This window comes from Anser cygnoides, chromosome 5 (genome assembly GCF_040182565.1).
Source record: "Anser cygnoides isolate HZ-2024a breed goose chromosome 5, Taihu_goose_T2T_genome, whole genome shotgun sequence".
NCBI classification, from domain to species: domain Eukaryota; kingdom Metazoa; phylum Chordata; class Aves; order Anseriformes; family Anatidae; genus Anser; species Anser cygnoides.
Genome location: NC_089877.1, coordinates 25021078 through 25044223, shown reverse-complemented (window position 1 = coordinate 25044223; position 23146 = coordinate 25021078). Strand labels below are relative to the sequence as shown.

Sequence of the window (23146 nt, the reverse complement as noted above, 5' to 3'; positions counted from 1 at the left end):
GCAGTAGATACCTATCCAGCTCTGTTGCCACTCATTCTGGAAGGTATAATGACTTACACTGTAGAATACTGTGCCACGGAGAGATTTTGATACCGTAGTCATTACTGTAGTATACAAATTTCTGTCTGCAATGCATTAAGCAACATGTTCTCATATCCGTATGTAATCTTCAACAATACAGAGCTGGAGTGCCTTGATCATAGCCTGCAGGTTAGGTGAGGTTTGTAAGGGCAGTTCAGCTGCTCATGTATGTCCTTATCTTTCCTCAGTCTTTTAAATGAGGATCAGAACACAGAGGGATTGTTCTGGCAACCTACTCAAAAGGATCGAACAGCTCCTCTCCCAGATAAGTACATACCAAATGATACAGGATGCTGCTGTGCTGGTCATATACTGAGCACATCTGCTGGTGACCATATGTTTCAGTTCCTTCTGCAGTTTCTTCAATCAATTTGTAATACATGCTTTCAATATTGGACATGGTGTACAGAAGTTTTTATGGCTGGGTTCAGACTGCAATTATTGTTATTATTTTTATAGTACCAAAGCCATGCAGAATGCTCTGTTTTCTGCCTAGGAGAGCCGACAATCCAATTTAGACATGACATAGCAAAAGGATGTCAAAACAAAACAAAACATAGAGCAGTTGGCGGAGGACTAAGGGCAAAGGTTATAGCAATACAGCTACATGGTTAGGCAGCAGAGGTTAGCATGAAGTAAATTTATCGAAGTAAATTTATCAAAGTAAATTTATGAGAATAAATGAAAGAATAAAATAAATGCATGCTTTTATATCTTGGAATTTAGTAGTAATAATAACAGAGGTCTCTGCAATACAACCAGTGAGGTTACCCTTGCTATTAGAATATCCAATTCAGAAGAAATAAAAATTTACAACTGATCAAATCAAATTAAAATATAGAATCCCCAGCATACCCTTTCATCATGCTTTAATGGCATGTAAAAAGCACATACTTAGATAACCAAGTGAAACTAAGCAAATCTTTAAGCACAGATATCATGGACAAGGACTTACCTCAGGTTTTTACAATATTCTTTTGAAGAGCTGCAAATTTAAAACTATATCCAAATGTATAATTACTTAAGGATTCTATATCCAGAGAGCTGAATCAGATCATTTGTGAGAGAAAATCCAGTTCAGCATACAAGAAAATTTTGAACTGTACATCCCATTTAAGTGTGCACCGTAAGGTTGTATATAGAGCTATATACACTAGAATAGTTGAATAAAATAGGGTGGTCAGTCTAGCCTTTTCTTGAAGAAATGTATCTGAACAAATTGGCTTTGTGTCATTATTTGGAAGGTGGATTCAAAAGCATGCTACTATCATCCTGAAATATACCTTCTTTACTAGAATTCAATTCTGTGTATTAATTCTTTATTTCTCTTTAAAGAGAATAATCTCTATAAGTTACTCTCCTGTCCCATCTTCAGAATCCTGGAGGTTCTTTTTGTCCTCGTTACAGTCCGTCTGATTTTTGCTATTAACCTCAGCAGGAACAGGACTTGATTTTAATACTTCTTCAGGGGCCTCCTCCAGATCCAGTCACTAATCTACTTTTATATGTAAATCACATGAATCATTGATTTATCTGAAATTGAGGGAAGAAGATGCCTGTGATTTTGCTAGGTGAAGAATCAAGGACTTAATGATTGTCAGTTCTCAGAGTTAAAACATGAAAAGAAAAACAAAACCCTGCAGAACAGCAAGAGTATCTAGTTCCTCATCATTCTAAAAAGTGGTACTCTTTATGGTTTTTGCTCTTTTTCCTTTTCCATCCCTACTGTTCTTAATAATTCAGTACCTTTTTTCTTTAATCATATTATTAAAGGCAATGGAGTGATGATTCATTTTGCTTTCTTTGCTCTTTCAGTGATGTCCATTAATGAAGACTTGCTTTTCAGCACCATTGACTCACTTACCTAAATTATTTATTTGGTTGAGCAGTTCAGTGTATCAAACTTTTTTTGTTCAGTGTAGCAACTACTTATAGCTCAGATTAGAGTTTCATATTGATTTTCTCCTGGAAGATGTGTAAGAAATGGATTGTGCTTTAAAGTGCCAAAAAGTGGTAAATGCAGAGCAGAAGAAGGTATAGCATAATAGAGCTACATAGATGACAATAATTTCTCTTTCTGTAGCCATTTTTGGCATTTGCTCTCCTTTCCAATTGGAATGAATAAACTAGTTTTCAAAACTTTAATGGTGCTGAAATTCTCATAAAGAAGTCCATTTCCTGCTGACTAGGGTACTGGAAGTCAAATATAAGCTTTTTGTCTTTTTCATTCAGCACAGCTTTGTTCCCTCCAAATCAGACAGAACAGATGTGAATGTCTTCCCCATCCAAGGCCTATACACTAAATCATCACCTCCCGAAGACTTCATGTAAATCTTCATGGAAAGAACATGTATTAAGAAAATTTATTTAACAAAAGATTTTTGAGCTGTTTCTTGTGCAAGTGATTGCCCATTGCCTTGATTTTCCTGTCTCGGAGGAAACCTAGGTTGTTTGTGGGATACGTTGGTGTGGCACAACTTCCTTTTTTCTTTATTGGATGTTTTGTTTGTTATTGGAATAATACAGAAAAAGCTTTGAATGCAGAAGTATTGGAAAATCATTGACTTGAAATTTAGTACTGCCACCTTTAGCCACATCTGTGTAGTGTGACTAGGAGAAACAATTGAAGGTCTTTCTCTGGGTAGCAGAAATGTTCATTCACAGGCATTACATTCCACTAGGTGTCATGGTGTTTCAGCACTTCACAAGTAATAATCAATTTTATTTTAAAGAATATTTTGATCAAGAAAATATTTGCTTTCTCCGTCTTGCAGAAGGTAACTGAAGCGCAGAGGAAATCTGAAAGTCACATTTTCCTCCATGCTTTACCATTTCTATGTGGAAGATGAGTATTTCCCATCAGAGTGAAAAGCATTTACCCTACACTTGTAATCAATTAAATAATGGAGCGAGATCAATTTTTAAATGACTGATCCATAGTGAAAACAGAACATTTTGGTCAACAAACTCAGAAATGTTATCCAGATTCTTGGAGTCCATAATAGTCTAGTTCCTTAAAAAAAAAATACATTGGTAACACTGGGTTTTCAGTGTATCCCATTATTGCTCCTGAACTCCAGTAATGCAGAGCAGATCCATTCCCCAATACTGCAGGGATCAATTGTACAATAGGTATAACAACTTATTTTCCATTTGACTCTACAGCAAGTATTATCCATACTGTCAAAGCCATAATAGTCCATGCTTTCAAAACCTGAAATCTCCAGCACCATTCTCTACTGAAAGATAAACAAATGAGAGGGAAAGAGTTTTGATAATGTTGTTCTGAGGGCTTTAAATGGCTTCTATTAAATACTTGTTCAACTTAAGTGCGCACTGAATACCTGGGAAAAGAGTGTCATTGTTAAAATATCAATGCCATAACTTTTGAATTAGTGAATAGCTCTCTAGATAAAATTCTAGGCACTATTTCGAGTGGACTGCTTCCCAGCCACCTCTCACACAGCACAGCAACCTTCCCTTTACAAATACTTTAACTCAAAATGAAAGACTAGACATAACATTCCTCATCTTGACTCTTAAGTGTTTCAGCAGAACAAGCTGATCAATATGAAAAAAAAAAAAAACAGTAACAAAAGCTGAGGTAGGGAAAAATTGCAGACATTTACCAGTACCCTGAGTGCAGCCCCATGCCTCTGCTCCAAGGGATTCATCTGTCTGTACTCAAGTCAATGCAGAAATGGTGCAGCTGCACAGGCTGGATTCAAACTGCTGAGAAAAGATTTGTGTGAGAAAGAACTGTAAGAAGGGGGGTGGTCACTCCCCCTTGCTCAGAAACTGCTTTCAAACCACTGTCCTTGCGTTTGGTCCCTGCCAAGGATCCCATGCCTGGCCATGGACCTTACTGATCCAGACCTGACCCCGACCCACTGACTTGACTTGGACAAGTCTCGCTTAGGCTTTGACCTGTCTCACCACTACAGATTTGTCTAGCAATCCCTGGACTGTTGGCCGGCCCTTATTGCCATCACAGCCCTGCCTTGGGTCACCCTCAGCTCCTGCTCCCCCTCCCTTACAGAGCTCCCAGCTCCTGCTGCTCCCTGACAGCATCTTTATGTGCCAAAAAACCTAGGCTTCATATACATACACACCCTCAGTTAAATAAGAGAAAAAAATAGAAGACAAACACTGCAAAGGATAAAAATCTTTTGCAGGTCACCTTAGGCACTGCTTTTTGACAGAAACCAATTTGAGTATTTATTGCCAGGCTAAAACCCATGAAAGCATAGGTCAAAATGGAAACACTGACCCTTACCTGCTGCAGTGCTAGTGAACGCCACTGCAGTCAAAGCACTTGTAAGCTGCTTGCATTAAAAACTCGTAGTTTCAGCCCTCCAAGTGTCAGTCCTCTCTACTGGTTAATATTATCGAGGGAATCCTTGCCTGACAGAGAGTAATTTAGGATCCATTAAATATGATTACTTGGCCTTGAAAATGATGGATATTGAACAGAATTAAAGGATCACTTTACAAAAGAAAGGTCTCTTTTACATCCTCTCTTGTAGGGCATTAAATAAAGTCTGAGAAAAGTCCTAAGGGATTCCTGGCATTTACAGGTTACATTTATGAAAAGAAGGATTGATATTCATATTAAAAACTCTAAAAATTGAATGGGGTGATGTGGCAAGCACGTGGACAGCTGTGACATGTCTAAAAAGTGAGTGACATGTTCACCAACTGTTTTCCTTGCTTCAATTATACTAGAGATATGAAAAGTGCCTTTAATTTCAAACTAATCTTTCATGTTCTCTATAGGAATATTAACCCCAAGTGGTTTTCTATTTTCCCTGTACTTCAAACTATACGATCATTTGTAACTGAAGTTCTTATGTCAGAGGTTTTCGAAATCTCAGGACACTGTTTTCATCATAACCTTTACTAGCCATATGTTGAAAGTGAGCTTGTATAAAGACGTGATACGTTTAAGCTGCTTCAAACTATCTGAAATCTAATCATGAGACAACTAAATTTTAGGTAGAGGGGAACTTTGACTTGTTCATTGCTAAAGGATCTATCCTAAAGTTCAAACATACAGTACAAATAGATAGACAGTTTGATCTTCCTCACTTTTCTTCCACTTGAATGTCTGATCAAAACTGATAAACTGAAATCAAACTAATATTTTTTTATTCATTTTTCTACTGAGAGGGTGGGTTGGCTAACTTATCCTATGGAGACAGCTGAAAATATGGTCTGAGAAATTAGAGAAATAAAGTTCATGTGTGGCTCCCACTAAAAATACCTCATTCTCTGGAACAGAGGGAGAAAAATGAAAAATAAAAAGAATAATAATAATAAAAAATAGTCTTCTGCTTAGATCTTCCTCATTTCAGTATTTCCACATAACAAGCCACTCTAGAAACCACAGTGCCCTGAAACACCCATCTTCACTCTGATAGGTACATCTGTATAGATACAGGTTCACCTTACAGACAGAAATTTCTGATGCACATCTGAAGCATGCAGAGACATGCTGCTGCTTAATATTACAAGCAATGCTTTGTAGCTGTGTAAACATGGGGCAGTATTTTATGAGACAACAGTACTTTAATTTACACTGATAAGAGCTGCTGTACACATCTAGAGATGTGCAGATTTCAGGAAATCTGATTCTACAGTAAAGTAGGTTAACTCTGAATTGTCTTTTTTTAACAAGTGAAACAGCGACACTCAGCAGCCTCATGCCTCAGGCACACATCACATACACATGGGTTTAAATTCCAGTTTCACCAGATTCAAAGCAGAGGTCTGAACTGGGATTTTCCACATCCTCTATCAATGCCTTAGCTATTTGTTTGTTCAGGTAGCAGGGGGGTTCACTTTCCAGTTTCAGTCACAGGAAGTAACTTCACCAAAAAATGTTGTGTTAAAACTGATAGGTAGCTCAAAAAAAAAAAAAAAATCAGTTTTAGTGAATTAGCATTTCCTGATAAAAAGGTTGTTTCATCAAGCAGTTCTTGACAATTTCCCCTAATGTGACCTATGCATTAGTTTTGGTGACTTCATAATATATAAGAAAATGAAGAATAAAGGCCCTGTATTACTAACTTAAAATATACTAAAATATTTCCTGATAGTAATCATTATAATTTTATAATCCTTAGCATGGAAACTAACGCAATATGAATTACATAAACTCTCCTTTTTTTCAAAGGAATCTATGATTCCATAGCTGGGAATATATAGCAACAGATGAAGATTCTTTTTGTCTAATTTTTCTTTTCAGTAAGTAACTGGAATTTTCTTGGAGATGGTGATAGCTGCAAAGTTCTGTCAGCTCAGTATAAAAGGACATGTAGAAGAAGATAGGTGGTTGTAAAGAAAGGAGCACTAAGCATGCGCTGATGGATCCCTATCAGGAAACCATACAATTTCAGACCAGGAGTGAAACTAAAGAATTTCTATGGCTTCTCTCACCTCATCCCATCATTATTTTTTTTATTATTTATTATTATTATTTTTAATTTTCCTTAGCAGTGTCATTTTCAAAAGGCTTGTAGGTGACATGGAGAAAATATTGAAGACCTGTTATTCTTTACTGTGATTAACACAGACAAGCTGCTGAAAAAGAAAAAAAAATGTGACATTAAAACGAATCTTCTAAAGATATAAATGAAGACAGTTCAGAAAACATTGAGAAGGACTGAGAGGAATCCTATGGTCTGCTCATACTACAACACAGGGTAGTAGAGGACTGCGGAGAACAGCAGTAAAACTTCTGAATTGGCCACCTCTGACTATAGCTGATTAGTAGGTAACTATGGCAGTATATTCTCAGTTAATCACTCATTCATCTTGAAAATAAGATAGTTTCTGCTACTGAGTGCCTTGTCTCTAACTCATAAAGGAAACATAAGAGGTTCTGTTGACTTGTGGTTTTCGGGTTCCCACAATGTATTAAGGCAAGTAATGGGATACACTGAACTGTTTTCATTTCATTCCATTTGTCGGCATTCAATAAGGAGACCCTCTCTTTGGACTGGTGTTTCAGTGTCTGATCCTTCTATACACTGCACTGGTCTCTGCCAGGTGACTTTTAGATGTTGGGATTGTCTCCTTTGTTCATTGGCTGATCTTCAACAGTTTATGAATTCTGATTAGTTTTCTGAAATTATTAGTTTGTTATTACAGAAAATAGGGTGGCTTTACAACAAACGCCACACGTGAACTTGGAATTCATCAACAGATGGCAAAATTATGTCATGCTTTTGCTGGAACATAACCTGACCCTTTGGGGTAAAGCATCTTCAGTTTGGCTTACAGAAACAAGAGTTTGCACGGGAAGTTACCAAACAGACCATAAAGCCCAGGAAGGTGTTCATAATACTTTTTGCTTTCTTAATAAGAGATAAAGCAGAAGTTAAAAACCAAGGAATGCATCAAGGTTTTTAGAATTTTTGTGTAAATCCCAAACATACCTATATGGTAGTGACCACACTGCTGGGCAGGAGCAGCCTGTAACAAATCTTATACTGGTAAGATTTGAAGCCACATATGTTACATATCCATACTGTTTCACTATTGATAAGCTTTCAGGGTTAGTTCTGGGAAACCTATTCAGTACTACTAGCAAGAAAGCCTCTTCTTACAGCTAACGCGAAGATGTACTTTATGTGAAGACAAGCCCTGGAACATCATGTCTAAGCCTGGCAGCTTCCTTATGCCATCTGTCTGTGCAGTGATGTTAGCTGACTTAAGTCAAGCAAACAAGGTAGTTTGGACTTTGTCCTAGAAAAGCCCCAGTGTCCCCACCAGAGCAAGGTTGGAAAGGGTTTGTGAAGAGATGTAAATCAGATTGCCAAATAAAAAGAAGTACAGCTGGATGCTTCCAGATTTTAGGAAGATCCTGGGTCAGATGGAGCTTTTTGGATTGACCAGAGTTTCAAGCTTATATCCCTTTGCTTACAGGGCTTTAAGAATACTTAAATTACAAATAGAAAGCTACCAACTTCAATAACATATGGTAAAAGATAAGCTTATACTGTGGGAGAGCGATGAGACCCTGAAGAATCGACATTTTCTAGTTATCAATTGCAAAAGGAAATAGACAGCTGTGGGCTAGCATCTAAGTGGAAAGGTGTCATGCTGTCTAAGAAGTCTAGGCCTCAAAAACCAACCTCTGAAGATAAGAAGCTACACATGTCATGACTAGAAAGCAGGTTTAGAAATGAAATATTACAGCAAGTCCCTTACATAAACGTTAAACATGTCAACAACATCCAGAGAATTAGAGAACAGCTGAGGCTGGGAAGCACCTCTGGAGATTATCCAGCCCAAGCCTCTCCCCAAAGCAGGGGCAGGTGGCTTAGGGATGGACCCAGCCATGCCCTGAAAATCCCCAAATTTGGAGACTCCACAACCTCTTAGGCAATCTGTTCCAGTGTTTTACCACTCTCACAGAAAACAAACAATCAAAACTCACATTTAAATGAAATTCCTTATATTTCAGTCTGTGCCTATTGCCTCTTGTCCTCTCACTTGCCACTGAGAAGAGTCTGACTCCATTTTCTTTACTCCCTCCCACTATGTATTTTTACCCACTGATAAGGTCCCTGCTAAGTCTTCTCTTCTCGAGGCTTAACAGCCCCAGCTCTCTCAGCCTCTCCTCATACAACAGATGCTCCTTAATCATCTGAGTGGCTCTGTGCTGGACTCAGTCCAGTACGCCCGTATCTCTCTCCTACTGGGGAGCCCAGTGCTAGACACAGTACTGGGGATGCTTGTTTGTTTTCTCAAGATCTTTTTTTGTTGTTTATGTTCATTTTACTGGTTGCACAAAAGAATTTAATTTCACTTTGACTTAACAGTCATTTTCACCTCCGCTCCTGTATACGTATACCTCGGCATGATATTGCATAGTAAGATGTTTCAATGTTGTAAGGAATGCTTTATCATCTAGAGGCTCTCTAGGCTAGCAAATGGCACAGAATGTGCAAAGTCGGAAACAAAAACTTACGTATTATACACAGCATATGCAACTTTATACTCCATTTGATTTTTTCACTTCTAGATCATCAGAGATTCCTTTTAAACTGAAACAAATGAGTCGACAGGAAGGAGGTGAAGAGAAGGGAAACGTTCTATGGAGTATGTCAATCTGTAGATTAATTAATACATTGATTCCATTTGAGAGCCTGCATGTACCTGTCTTCCCACTGAGATACCCACTGTGCAATCAGTGGTAATTTAAAAATCAATTGCTCTTTTGTAGTAATTAAATTTGTCCATTTAAACAGATATAATTGATAGAGCCTGCAACTCATTTCAAAGCAGGGATTCTTAAGGGATTCTAGAGATTAAGGGCTGTGAGCCAGCAATTTTTTTTTTTTAATTTATTTTTCTTTACCCAACAAATGAACATCCAAAGTAACTGTTTTCTGTATTGGTTTTAAATATAATATAGTAGATATGAAATTTATCTTGAAATATAGTGCTAGGCAAAGCAAAATATATTGCTAGACAAAGACAAAAAGCTAATGGAAGTGATTGCATTTAGGCACAATTATACCTTAAAGTTATTGAAATACAACTGTATTTACATTTCACAGAACTAAACTGTTGCTTGTGAAATTTCATCATATTCTTTTAAAACTGATTTTTTAAATTTATTTCATTACTTTTTTTTTTTTGATATGATGCTCTATCTGCTTACAAGTCTGGTTGAATAAAGTTTACTCTTCTTAAAAAATTTTTGAGTTTACAAAGAGAATTTATAGAGCTGCTGCCACACATAGTGCTTAATCAAATAAAATATGATGCTTGCACATGTAGAATACATATTTCTGAGATTCATTAAACAACTATTTCCCCTCAAGGCAATTCATTGTTATGCACCAGAGGGCTCTAAGATGGACTATTTAGGGGGAAAAAAAAAAAAACGGCAGAAAATAGGACAAGAGAAGAAGGAAGAAAGCTAAGACTAGCATGAAATGTGTATTCACAGATTTAAAAGTCTTTGCAATTTACTTCAGCCCTGAGGTGGCATTAATTGACACATTAGCAAGTTATATACTACGTTATGTGCCTTTTTAGTCTAAAATTCAATAAAAATAATACTAGGGAAATCACTGTAACATATTGCATATACAGGAAGTGTTTAAAGTATGGAACACCTTACAGAAGCAGCCACAATATTAATGATAATGCGTTGCAGTTAACTCACAGACTGTCTGTGCAACTCATGAAATTGAATTACCAGCTGTCAGTTTGCAGAGGCATTTTTACAATATTTTAAGATAAAATCTTAGACTTCTAAAATTAAAGAAAATTGAAAATTATTTGAACAAGATCTGTTTTTTCATATCAATTTACTGAAGTGTACACCCACAAAAGAAACAATCACTCATTTTGTATTAATATTAAAGCTGGGATGCTAATACCTATTCCAAACATTGTGCATTCTGTTAGAAGGGGAGTAATATGCATTTAGGGTAGGGTAAAAGGATTACATTGTTTATGTTGTTGTAGTAAGTGGGAAATAAAGTTTTATTTCAGAAAAGAAGGGACAATTCAACATTTCAAGATCTTGAAGTTCAGTTTTAGATAACAAAATTAAAGTACCACCCAGTTTTTCTTTAAAGATAGCATAGGAAGTTTAGGAATTTTCTTTCTTTTTTTTTTTTCCCTTCTTTTTTTTCTTTTATTTGGAGAAAAAAAAAATAATAAATCTTCCATGTGACACTGCAGCTATCACCAGAGCCAGATTTGTTTAACTTCTTGAGTGCCAAGTCAGATAACAATCATACAGATTGTTTCAGTGTGCCCCTCGTATCTATTAATATATATTAAATAAAATCTTATGTAGTTAAATAAAACAGGGGTAGTAGGAGTATACTGAAACACACACATTCTGCATATTCTCAGTATGTAGATAATTGTTACAGAAATTTTAAGGTTTGTATGCATGGAGAATGGATATCAGTATCTGGGTATTGAAGCATCAGAAGGAAAAAAGCAGCTGAAGAATGGCATGTATTCATAGCACCTAGACTAGAAGGTCAAGAACCTGGACACCCAGACAAGGAGGCAAAGGACAGTGAATAAATTCCAATGACTTGCCAAAGTGGGACAGGATGGTGAAAATAACCACAGCCAGGTTACAAACAGGCATATCCAAAAACAGTATATAGGATGAGAGTGTAAGTGAACAACTGAAATCACTTTGGATTTAAAATAAAACCAATTTCTACTCCTAGAAGGTCTTGCATTGCTGCTACAATATTGCAACATCATTTCCTACCAACTGTGCATATTTCATTCTTTAGCACCATAAAAGCAAATAATTGATTCCCCGTGTTGACAGGTTCTTTACAAGAACATTTAAAATTAATTACTCTGTTTTGTACTAATTGGGCTCTGAGACTGAATCTAGTATTTTTGGATTACACTCTGTGCTAACTCCCAGAATTATACAAGTGGATCCTCAGCTGGTATACATTCCTACAGCTTCATTAAAATCAAGAGAATTACAACAATCTACACCAGCTGTGGATCTACTACATTAATTTGTTATGGGAACAAGCAGAACTCAGCTGCTTGCATTCTTGCCTCAGATCAGCCCAGAGGTTTCGTGAAGAACAAACTGCTAAGACTGAGTATACTTTAAGACAAAAGCAATATTTTAAAAATATAAGATACATACTCAGGTGATCTACAATCATTAAATGATTAACTAATTTCCTGAATAGCCTTTTGAGATTCATGTGGCAAATATTAAGTACTTTTTATATCCAGGAAATTGACACCTAGAAGGCTAAATCACTCACTTCTGGTCATATAACATTTCCAAGCTTTCAAATATAGGCTGTCCAATCCCCATTTAACTGCAAGACGTGGTAGTCTTAATTGCATACTATTGAAGTGAACAGCGCTATTAAAGCTGTTGAGCATTTAAACTTTACTGCAAATAAATTTTGTCCTGTAGTGTTAAAATTTGGCTTATATATCGCAAACTAGGTCAGATATTATTTAGAACCACTGGTGATGAGGCTGATTTAATTTCTAATATCACTAACTATGAAGGAGAAATTGTTCTATAGGCAGTTATTTCTAGTTATCAAAAAATACATTTCAAGAACAGATCTGCAGTTACTGGGGCCTTAAAAAGTGCTTAAGCTTGTAAATGCTTCTAACTTCTCTTTCATTACTCTATACAGAATCGTGTAAACAATTATGATTTTTTTTAGCAACACGATATCTATCTGAATTCAACAACAGTGAGGGAGAGGTGATTGGGTTTGTCCTCTACCCAGAGAGAATTATAGTTATTAAATCCTGTGTTATGATGTCATCCTGACATCCTTATGATGTCTGTCATTCTTACGAGGTCTGTCATTCTGTCATCCATATGATGGTTTTGACATCCTGATCTCCAAATTGGAGAGATATGGATTTGAAGGGTGGACCATTCAGTGGATAAGGAACTGGCTTGACAGTCACACCCAGAGGGTGTTGGTCAATGGTTTGATATCCAGGTGGAGGCCGGTGATGAGTGGTATCCTTCAGCGGTCTGTCCTGGTACCAGTACTGTTTAATATCTTTATCAACAACATAGACAATGGGATCAAGTGTACCCTCAGCAAGTTTGCAGATGACACCAAGCTGAGTGGTACGGTTGATACAACAGAAGGAAGGGAAGCCATCCAAAGAGACTTGGACAAGCTTGAGAGTTGGAACCACGTGAGCCTAATAAGGTTCAACAAGTGCAAGTGCAAGGTGCTGTACCTGAGTCGGAGCAATCCCCGACATGAGTACAGACTGGGAGAAGAACTCATTTAGGGCAGCCCTGCAGAGACGGACTTGGGGGTTCTGGCGGACAAAAAGCTTGACATAAGCCAGCAGTGTGTGCTTGCAGCCCAGAAGGCCAACTGCGTCCTGGGCTGCATCAACAGAGGAGTCGCCAGCAGGGCAAGGGAGGGGATTGTACCCTTGTGAGACCCCACCTGGAGTACTGTGTCCAGATCTGGGGTGCCCAGCACAAGAAGGATGTTGATCTGTTAGCATAGGTCCAGAGGAGGGCCACAATGTTGATCATAGGGCTGGAGCACCTCTCCTGTCAAGACAGGCTGAGAGAGCTGGGGCTGTTCAGCCTGAAGAAGAGAAGGCTCCAGGGTGACTTTATTGTGGCCTTTCAACACTTTAAGGGGGCTTATAAAACAGATGGAGAGTGACTTTTTGATCATCCAGATGACAGGACAAAGGGGCATGGTTTTAAACTAAAAGAGGGGAGGCTTTGGTTAGAGGTCAGGCGGAAATTCTTCACTCATAGAGTGGTGAAGCACTGTAACAGGTTGCCCAGAGAAGCTGTGTATGTCCCATTCCTGCAGGTGTTCAAGGCCAGACTGGACAATGCCCTGAGCAACCTGATCTGTTGGGTGGCATCCCTGCCCATGGCAGGGGGGTTGGAACTAGGTGTTCTTTGAAGTCCTTTCCAACCCAGGCCATTCTAAGACTTGATGATTCTATGATCTTTAAGGTCCCTTATAACCCAAGGCATTCTATGATTCTATGATTCCATTTCCTGAAGTGTATAAAAAGAAACTTAAAAATCATGTGTGAAGCAATCTGTCCATGAGGAAAACTTTTTCACAGTGTCATTAGGCTAAGATATATATATATATATTTTTTTTTTCCCTGAAACTTGTACCTTTATGTCATTTCCCAAAGTCATTTTTATTTATTTATGTATTTATTGGCTGGATATTGCTGCTTTGCAGATAAATATTCAGTCATTTCTAGATAAATATCCAATAATTTACTGAGTTCTGCTCAGTGATGTACCACAGTAAGAAATCAGCAAAGATAAATGCTCATTGTGTGGAACTTTTTTTCATACTATATCAGGACACTTCTTGGTATCCATTTATAATTACTCTATTAAGATGCTGTCAGGGCTCAGGACCCCACTACTCCAGGCACTGTACAAAAATGTCGATCCCCTCTTCTGTGAAGAGGAGTTGTGCAGTACTGCAGCACCATTCGGTCCTGCTATCTGAGTATGGGAGCTGTGTGAGTGGGAGCAACAGTGGCAGAACTGTGGAAACCCAGCCATATTTACTCTAAAGGTAAATATGTACCTGTGACTAGGAATGCTCTGTCCCAAAGCCGCTACGGTCTAAGCAGAGAGTTGGAGAAAGCAGATGGATTCAGATAAAGGGGAGTAGAGCAGAACAGTGCCCGTCAGCATAATAATCAGCAGTCTGAGCACAGTATCAGCCTCATCCATATTCTTGCGTTTTATTAATTATTAACTGACTTTTACGGTGAATCTCTTTTTTCTGGCTGTTCTGGCATTTGTCTGCAGACCTGAGGTCAGCCACAGCCCAGCAGCTGCAGCTGTGGGCCTAGGCCCCTCTGGCACCCCCAGTTTCTCCAGCTGCGTTCTTCCACCCATATCTCCTGAATTTCCTTGGTCCCTCTTTCAGAAGAAAGGCAAAACTCTGCGGAACTATTACTGCTCTGCGCAAAAGTTACTGGGTATCTTTTTGGAAAGTCTTCTTCCTTTCCCAGTGTCGCTTCCCAACGTCCTACACCTCAGGCTTTGGCCTTGTTGTAATTCCACCAGCGGGGTTCCGTCGAACAGCCTGCGGCCACTGGGAATCGGTTATTTTGTGATGCTTCAGCATAAAACGTGTCCTGCTTGTGGGGAACAACGTGTGTCATCAGGAACGCAGAACTCGTCACCCCACCAGCAGGGTTTCGGCGCGGCTGGGCGAGGACAAAACCCTCGCCCGCGGGAAGGGGCCCCGTGCCCGGCCCGGCCTCAAACCCCCTCGCCCCCTTGGGGTGCCCGGCGCCGGGGAGCCGCAGGAGGCGGCCGGCCAGGCCGGGTTTCGCGGGGGAACGGAAAGCCGCGGCCCGGGTTTCCCGGCGTCCCGGCGGCCGGGCGCCATCCGGGCGGAAGCGTTCAGGCGAGGGCCGCCGCGGGCAGGCTGAGGAAGGCGGTGGTGCGGTGGCTGCTTCTTCAGGTCGCTCCCTCCCCTGCGCCTTCCCCTCGGCTGGCATGCGAGCCCGGCGACCCGGGCCGGCCGGCGGCGCGGTGTGGCAGGGCAGGGCAGGGCAGGGCAGAGCCGCCGGGCGGTGCCGCTGCCGGTACCGGTACCGCGCCCCCGGTAGGCGGGGGGCTGCTGGGGGCCGGGCCGGCGCGGCCCTTTAGCAGGGATCCCGTTTGCTGCCGTGGGGCAGCTGCCGGCCGCCGTTCGCTGTCTGCTTTCTGTAGGAGCCGCTTCGCTGGTTGCTTTTAACTGTATTTAGGAGACTTGTGTGAGCGGGGGGAGGAAGCTGTTGTGGCGTTTTGGGGTGGAAAGGGTCTGTGCCAGGTCCCAAGCCCCTTCTGCAGAACTTAGTTTTGCTGTTAAACCAGCCCCACTTCTCCCTCATCTGTGCTTTGGTTTCAGAGAATGATTTGAAAAAATACGTGGAGAATGGAGGGGGGGAGATGAGATGTGCTAGCCTCGAGGAGCTGTAATGCGTGATGTTGATTTCTGTATAAAGGTGACGATTACAGTGCTGGTAAACTGTGTGCCCCCAACATTGCAACCTAATTTTTCTGTAGGGAAGACTGGTGGGGAAATCCAGTGAGCAGTGCGCCTGTCTCAGTGCTCAGATGCTTGTTTCTCTTGCATGCTATGTGTCTGGTAGGTCAGCAGCTACATTTTTCACCTGTCTGTTTTTTACCTTTCTTCATACATTTATTGTTAGAATTAAATTTTGTAATTGTCAGGAAGGCTACAGCCACTAGCTTTTCTGGAGGGTCTGGAGGACACACTAACAGTGCAGAACAATCCTTTAGTGGCAAATTGAAAACACTGAATTTTCAACTTGTAGGTGGTTTGTTTTGAATTATATTAATGAGCCATAGGAAAACAAGCCAGGATATTAATTTTTCATTTATTCCCATGCATCAAAGCAGGGTCTGCTACATGAGTGAGGGAACTGAGAGATCTTTATACAGCCTTTTTGGAAGACCTCCACTGCTGGAGGTAGGACAGTCTTCCCACACAACCTACTTGAAACCTTATTAAGAAAAATTGTGTAACTTTAAGGATAACATACTTGAATCCTCTCTCCAATAATTTGAATTTCTAGTCACAGCTATAAATGTCTTTGGGAGCGACTTCATTTTTGTTTTCAGCTTTTATGTTTGTTTGGTGCTTGTTTTGCTTTTTAATCAGTTGTTGTCTTTAACTTAAACATTCCCAGTTATTTTAATGTTTTATATTATGCATTTAAGCTCTGATCATTCTCGATCCTGTTCTCTGGACTCATTCCAATTAGTTTATGTACTTGACTCAGTTTGAAGGGCAGTACTCAAAACAGGATAGCGTACTCCAGCTGAATTCTAAGCAGTAGCATGGGAGACTTACGTGCCCTTCAAGCTTTATTTCCGTTTATACATACTGGTATAATAGCATGTTATTGGCATATCCAGCTTCTGTTCCAACTTAGTCTCCAGGTTTCTTCTGTACAACTGTTACTTACTGAGTTGTTCCCCTTCCAGTTGATTATTCCTTGTAAATAGAAAATCTTGTGTTTCCTTTTCTTAAAGTGCACTTCCTGTTTTTTTTTTGTTTTCTTTTTCCCTGAATCTTCTCTGATTAGTAAAGGCAAGATTAGAATTCAGATTTTTTTTCCATTGTGTTTTCAGCTTGTTGCAGCTTGCTGTCATCTGGAAGGTTAATAAACATAATATGTACTTTAGTAATACTTGACATAAGAAGGTCTGTGAACCTTCAGTTGCCTACATCTTCATCCTGTTTTTCTGCATGACCTTGCAACCAAGATGAAAAGTAGCGTCAATTTAGTATTAAATTGGGCCCAGTCCATAAATTATATCTGTATCTATTAAATCTAAACTCTAATTAGGACGAGCCTATGTACTTCTAGGGCTGGCAGAAGAGAATATTCTGAGCTTGCCTTTTGTTCTTTGATCTGTAGCAGCAGTGTGTTTATTCCTTAGATGTGCAAGGCACAGATCACCCTGAAATAGGTACACAGAAATGTCCTTATTAAATAGGATTTGAAAATATATTTGGGCTGCACAGTAATGCCCATCTTAACACCTTTCTCCTTCTTTTGCGTTGCCTAAGTTTCCCTCATTTGAGCCTTCAGTCTTTCATTGGCAGAAGACCACAGTAAGAAGCTCTGCTCTGCTTTTGACACCTTGTACTACAGAACACTTTTCCTCATTCATCAGGTAGAATCTTTAATACATTTATAAGCTAAATACAAGATCCCTTGTGTAATATGCCACAGCTGTCTCTCACTTTGGACTTTTTTCTTTGCATGTCACTGTACTGCTTGAGTACTTTCCTGATGTGTAAATTAGATCTGTATGACAGCATGTTAGCTAAAATTCATCAGTCTTTACAGTTCTTTCTCAGGAGGTTTTCTTTCCCTGCTAATGGAGTCTGCCTTGAACCACAGCTGTACAGGAATTTCCAGCACAGCAGAGAAATACACTGCTTTTCTAAGCCTACCTGTCTGTAGCTTCACTGTAGCACAAACTAGAAAGCATTTGGTGTTACATACTCACTGCAACCTCCCTACCTTCACGTGACATGACAACTGGGAGGAAAAAGGGGTCTCCTAAGAGTGTTGTATGGTATCGTGCATCTTCAAAAGACTGCAACTGAGTAGCTGTTAAAATTGTATAGGAAGAGTATAGGAAAGGAAAAGTTGACTTTCTCAGCTGCTCTGCGGTGTTGGCAAGTCCTATCAAAGGAGTGAGATTACATAATTCCTCAATGCAATGACAACTGCATTGAAGGCATACATCCAAATGTTATTAATAAGGCCTACAATTATATAGGATCATATTGATGAGGGATGGAAGGATCCTACCAGATGACCAGGTTTCTTTCTATTAAGTGTAAGAAAAACTTTGATTTACCAGATATTTTCAGTCTTTTGTGCACATCTTGAATCTCATCATAACTTGCTTTACACTGCAGTAGGCTTTTATTCTTTGGAATTACATTAAATGGACTTTTCAGGTATTTCTGAATTTTTAAAAACTAGGGGTGTAGCCTCTTTGGGAAGAAGCAGTGCTTTTAGAGACACTGAAAAAAATGATTTATTTTTTTTTTATTCTGCTGGTATATAGAAAGAATACATGATTTGTGACTTGTATCAAAATACCACTTATGAGTTTGTAGTAGCAAAATTATAGTTAACAAAAATGTATTCTGCCACAGAGTTGTCACATGTTTTAGCTATTATGCTACTGCTTCAAAGTTTGCTCCCTACATCACTCTCCCTTTTTATATTAGGGAATATAGGTAATAACGCTAAGGTATTTTCATGCTGTTATTCATCCTGCTCTTGCGGACTGAAATATGTCGTCTGCCTTAGATGCTGCAATTTAGGATGGATGTGACCAATTGAAATTAGTCCAGAGATGATTAAAAAGACCAATCTTTTATTTCTTTAAAAAAGTAAGCATAAAAACAACACTTAGAAAAAACAAGGCTGTTCTATTTTAAAAAAAAAAAAAGGACAGAAAGAAGACTGTGAATACACAGTTGTCACAAAGAACAACCTTTAGTTGTTTTCCACGTTCAGTGGGGTGAAGGACAAGAGAAATAACTTTGTAGTAAAGCAGGGCTCAGCTGAGCACAAGGAGAAGCTTAGTGAGAAGGGCAAGCATTGGAGAGGGAACCCTGCTGAGGCTAAAGAACCCCCTTAGTGGAAGTGCTTAAGACCCTGTTGGAGGTTGTCTCTCATATGAGTTCCTGTGAATATTTTAATAAAGATGCAAGTAATTGAGTGCATGAGAAGTTATTTTTTGTTTGCAAATCATTGTTGTTCAGCTGAGACACAGTAGGTTGCCCAAGTGTTGAAAATTTGAGGAAACTCAAAATTGACTGTTTTCATGATTTTGATTTATACTAATACATTCACTGATGATTTAAGATAATGCTTATATTTATGATGACAAAAGAGCATATGCATGGATAAGTATCACAACTCAGGCACTCTAGCTTGGTTGTGATACAGTGAATGTAGCCTGCGTTCCATCCTCATTCTGGTGATAGCTTATGGTTCCACTCTGCTACGCTTGGTGGCTGGCTCTGATGTTTGCCATTCTGAGATAAAGCAAAAACGATTACTGTTTGTTTTGCATTCAGTTGACAAAACAAAGCACACAAGTGTGAATAGTAACTGTGTTTTGTTTAGTTTCAATATGTTCTTAATATTCATTTCCCACAAACATGGCATTCATTTAATTTTTATTTTGAAGTGCAAGAATCCCTAGCTCCTACCTCTTTCTGTTATCTTTATAAAACTGCATGTGGGATTTAGAAGTAGTGTTGTAGGGGAGAAATTTATTACAATATGTTTTTTGTTCTTTTTTTTAAAGAATATCCTTTATTTGTAAATAGCCTAAACATCATAAGGTAGTTAAACTGTATATGACCTAGAAATAAGTGGCAGGATTGAGTAATACCTGCATTACAGCACAAATGACTTGACTACTTTTCAGATGAAGCAAGTTTCAGTTTTTCCATGTAACAGTTTTTCCATCATGTAACACAACAAGTAAATACTCTGCTACGAGGAAAGCATTTTAAGCTAAATTAAGTCAGGAGTATTCTAATTCAGATGCTTTTGGTCTCTTATGTAGAAAACAAGGGACAAACTTGAGCAATTATGGCTAAAGTAATACTCTTTTTCTTATTTTAGGGACCTGTGGGATTTAAGAATATCTCTCCTCTAAGAAAATTTGCTGCTTCTACAGCCTTCCATCTTAGTGGGCAATTGATGATTTCACTTGAAATACTTATCTGAAGAAATTAACAGTAGGCAAGGTGTAATTGCTTTTTAAAAATGTTAAAAGTACAGCAGTGTGTAACAGCTAACAGGATACCCAAGAAAAAGCCATATATTTGTGACACTTGCTATAAACAGTTTGAAACTCCATCGAAATTAGCTAGGCATTATCTGATACATACTGGTCAAAAGCCATTTGAATGTCACGTGTGCCATAAAATGTTTAGGCAGTTAGTCCATCTGGAGAGGCATCAATTAACCCATAACCTGCCTTTTAAGTGTATTGTTTGTCACAGAAACTTCAAAAACTTAATTACTTTCTTGAAGCATCAGCAGCTTCACAATGCAAATTATCAGAATGATATCAAGCAAGCAGAAAAATCTATGGATTCCGAGCAAGACAGGGTCGTTTGTGGCATATTTCGATGTTCTGTGTGCTGGAAGTCTTTTACAACTGAAGAGAGGTGGATGCTGCATCAGTGCCTCAAGGCAGATCATCTGCATGGTACCAGAAGGAGAAAGAAAACTCATGCTTGTGAATCGTGTAACAAGACATTTCCTTCAAGATCTAAGCTAGAAAGACACTTCCTTATTCACACTGGCCAGAAACCTTTTAAGTGTTCTTCATGTGGTAAATCTTTCAGACAGTCAACCCATTTGAAAATCCATCAGCTCACACACACAGAAGAAAGGCCTTTTCAGTGCTGCTTTTGTCAGAAGGGGTTTAAAATACAGAGCAAACTCATGAAGCACAAACAGCTCCATGCCAGAAATAAGACTGTCCCCAGTATCAAATACAAAGGAAAGACTCCTAAATATCTCAGACCACAGAAACTGTTGGAAGGAAAGATGGATAGTTTTGAGAATGACCCTTACAAGTCCCAGGAGAATGACCCACGTGATGTTTGTTCAATTTGTATTGTACCCTTTCAGTGTCCAATGTGCAACCAGTGTTTTGAAACAGAGCAGGTTCTAAAATTGCACAAATGTTGTTACCTGAGAGATGGCAAAAGTTCAAATAACTGCACAACAGCTTTCAGCCATGCAGTCAGCATGAAAAATAGGATCCTGATGAAGCTGAAGCATACTGGAGGAAAGGCATCAGATTTTTCTGTGACTGGCAGGAAGAAAATGAAATCAGGTTACTTTAAAAGTCCTGACCTGGTTGCAGTTAGAGATCAGCGTTCTGATAAGAATGCTTCCACTAAATTTTTCAAGGACTGCTGTAGCAAGCTTGACATGCACAAAGCAGTTAGTAATCGGACGAAAAGAATGTTTGCCATGCCATTATCTTGGCAAGAGCACCTACAACCTCTCGAAGTAGGAATTAATTTAAAAGGTATGCTTACCGGTGAGCACATGTTAAACATCGATGATTCAGTGCATAATAAGGATGATGCTTTTTATGGTTCATCAGATAATGGCTTCTTTGATAATCCAGAAGTACTTCGCTGTGCTTTTTCAGCTCCTACTAAAAATATACATAACAGACACAAAGTGTGTAAATGTGACAGATGTGAAAAAATCTTTCCATCTTCATCCAAACTTCAAAGACATTATCTTATACACACGGGACAGAAGCCCTTTGGCTGTAATGTTTGTGGGAAGACATTTAGACAGTCAGCTCACTTAAAAAGACATCAGCTCACCCATACTGAAAAGAACCCCTATAGAAGCTCTGTTTGCCAGGTAGAATTTGAAAATCTGAACAAACTTTTCAATCATCGGGGAGATCACATTGAATTTAAGTCTTCGCAGCCTGTGGGTTATTCGGGTTATTCTCAAACACCTTCACAGGCAGCTGGCTTTCAAGATTTTGAGCTGATTCAATCAAACCAAGCAGCTGAAATCAAAGTTGAAATTGAGTCAGGGGACTTTGTTCTCGACACCAGCAGGAGAAACACACAGCCTTATTTGTGTAGTAAATTGTTGGAAACAGAGCAAAGCTGTTACAGTTATTGGCATGATTTTTCTGACGGGATTGAAAAAAGTCATGTTAAGAAAGTGTATCAGTGCAGTATCTGCTTTAAAACTTTCAAATCGCCTTCTAAGCTTGAAAGACATTACCTAATGCATGCTGGACAGAAGCCATTTGAATGTTCAGTTTGTGGTAAAAATTTCAGACAGTCCCCACATTTGAAGAGACACCACCTTACTCACTTTAAAGAGAGATTAAAGCTGAGTTCCACTGAGCAACATCAAGGGAACATATTGTTTTCATTGAAACTGGATGCTGTCCCGTGAAACTATACATTAACATTTTTGGTTGCATAATTATTAAAAGGCTTATATTACACTGAATAATTGACTGAAAGGATTATCTTTTTGTGTTATGGAGAAGACCTGATGAAGAGTTAATTTGCTGTCTTCAGAACTGTCTACTTGATTATAATATGTGATGACAGTGAGAAGATGGTTAAAAAAAAAAACAAAACAAAGCAAAAAAGCAATAAAAAAGCTACTTTGCATTTCTTTTCTTTAAATGTATTTATAAATTTACATTCTTACACTGTTGATGGTGTTGCAGCAATCTGCAGAGCTCCCTACCTTTTCCTGTATAGTATTATATGACAGTACGCTGCCCAACGATAACTATCCAAAAGTAAAGATGAACAAGGTAATTTCCAGAATACAGGAAATGGTCCCTTTACTTCCTTCTAGCTCCCTGTACGTTGCAAACAAATATGCAAGTGTTGCATGTGCTTGCTGTATTTAGTTCATGCTTTAAAAACAAAAAACAGTTAAATTTAGATGAAGAAGATGCAAAAAAAAAAGAACAAATTTGTGGAAGAGGGAAAGAATGTTTAATGAGAAAAACTTGATTAGCGTTATAGAACAGTTAATAAAGAGAAAAATGAACTGGATAATGCTTGGAGATCTGTGGGTGAGGAATTACATTTTTAACTTATTTATGGTAAAATATGAGTAGACAATGCTAAAGTAGCAGGGTTGATAATCATTTAATCCTTTTTACCACTTCATTGTTTCCACTTCTTGCAATATCTCTTGCTTTTTCAACTTTTTTTTTTTTTTCTTGTCAATTCATGCTATACTGAATTTTCTACAGGAAAAGAAGGCAAGAAATTATCATTAATATTTATTACACATGCAGTTACTATCTGTTCCTTCTGACATGCGTATTGCACCAGTAAAAGAAGTGTTCTCTAAGTTGTGATAATAGCTCAGACAAGCAGTTTTGTTGGGAAATCATGTTCTTGTTACATTAAATATTAGAGACTGAAAATGACTTTTAGCTCAAATTCTGGTTTTGTGT

General features: G+C 38.7%; 1 protein-coding gene across 17 annotated transcripts; it reads left to right on the top strand.

Moving 5' to 3' along the window:
• Positions 1–14616: 14616 nt before the first annotated feature.
• ZNF770 (zinc finger protein 770) lies at positions 14617–22701 on the top strand. 17 transcript variants are annotated; one of them, XM_048058681.2, is made up of 4 exons: positions 14617–15068; positions 16013–16082; positions 17190–17296; positions 19786–22701. In XM_048058681.2, exon 4 carries the CDS (start codon positions 19930–19932, stop codon positions 22114–22116), a length of 2187 nt encoding a protein of 728 aa, XP_047914638.2. In that variant the 5' UTR covers positions 14617–15068; positions 16013–16082; positions 17190–17296; positions 19786–19929; the 3' UTR covers positions 22117–22701. The 17 variants fall into 17 exon arrangements, with proteins under 17 accessions (XP_047914638.2, XP_047914650.2, XP_066853598.1 ...); XM_048058693.2 differs by lacking the exon at positions 17190–17296; XM_066997497.1 differs by having other exon boundaries at positions 17190–22701.
• The last annotated feature ends 445 nt before the right edge of the window (positions 22702–23146 follow it).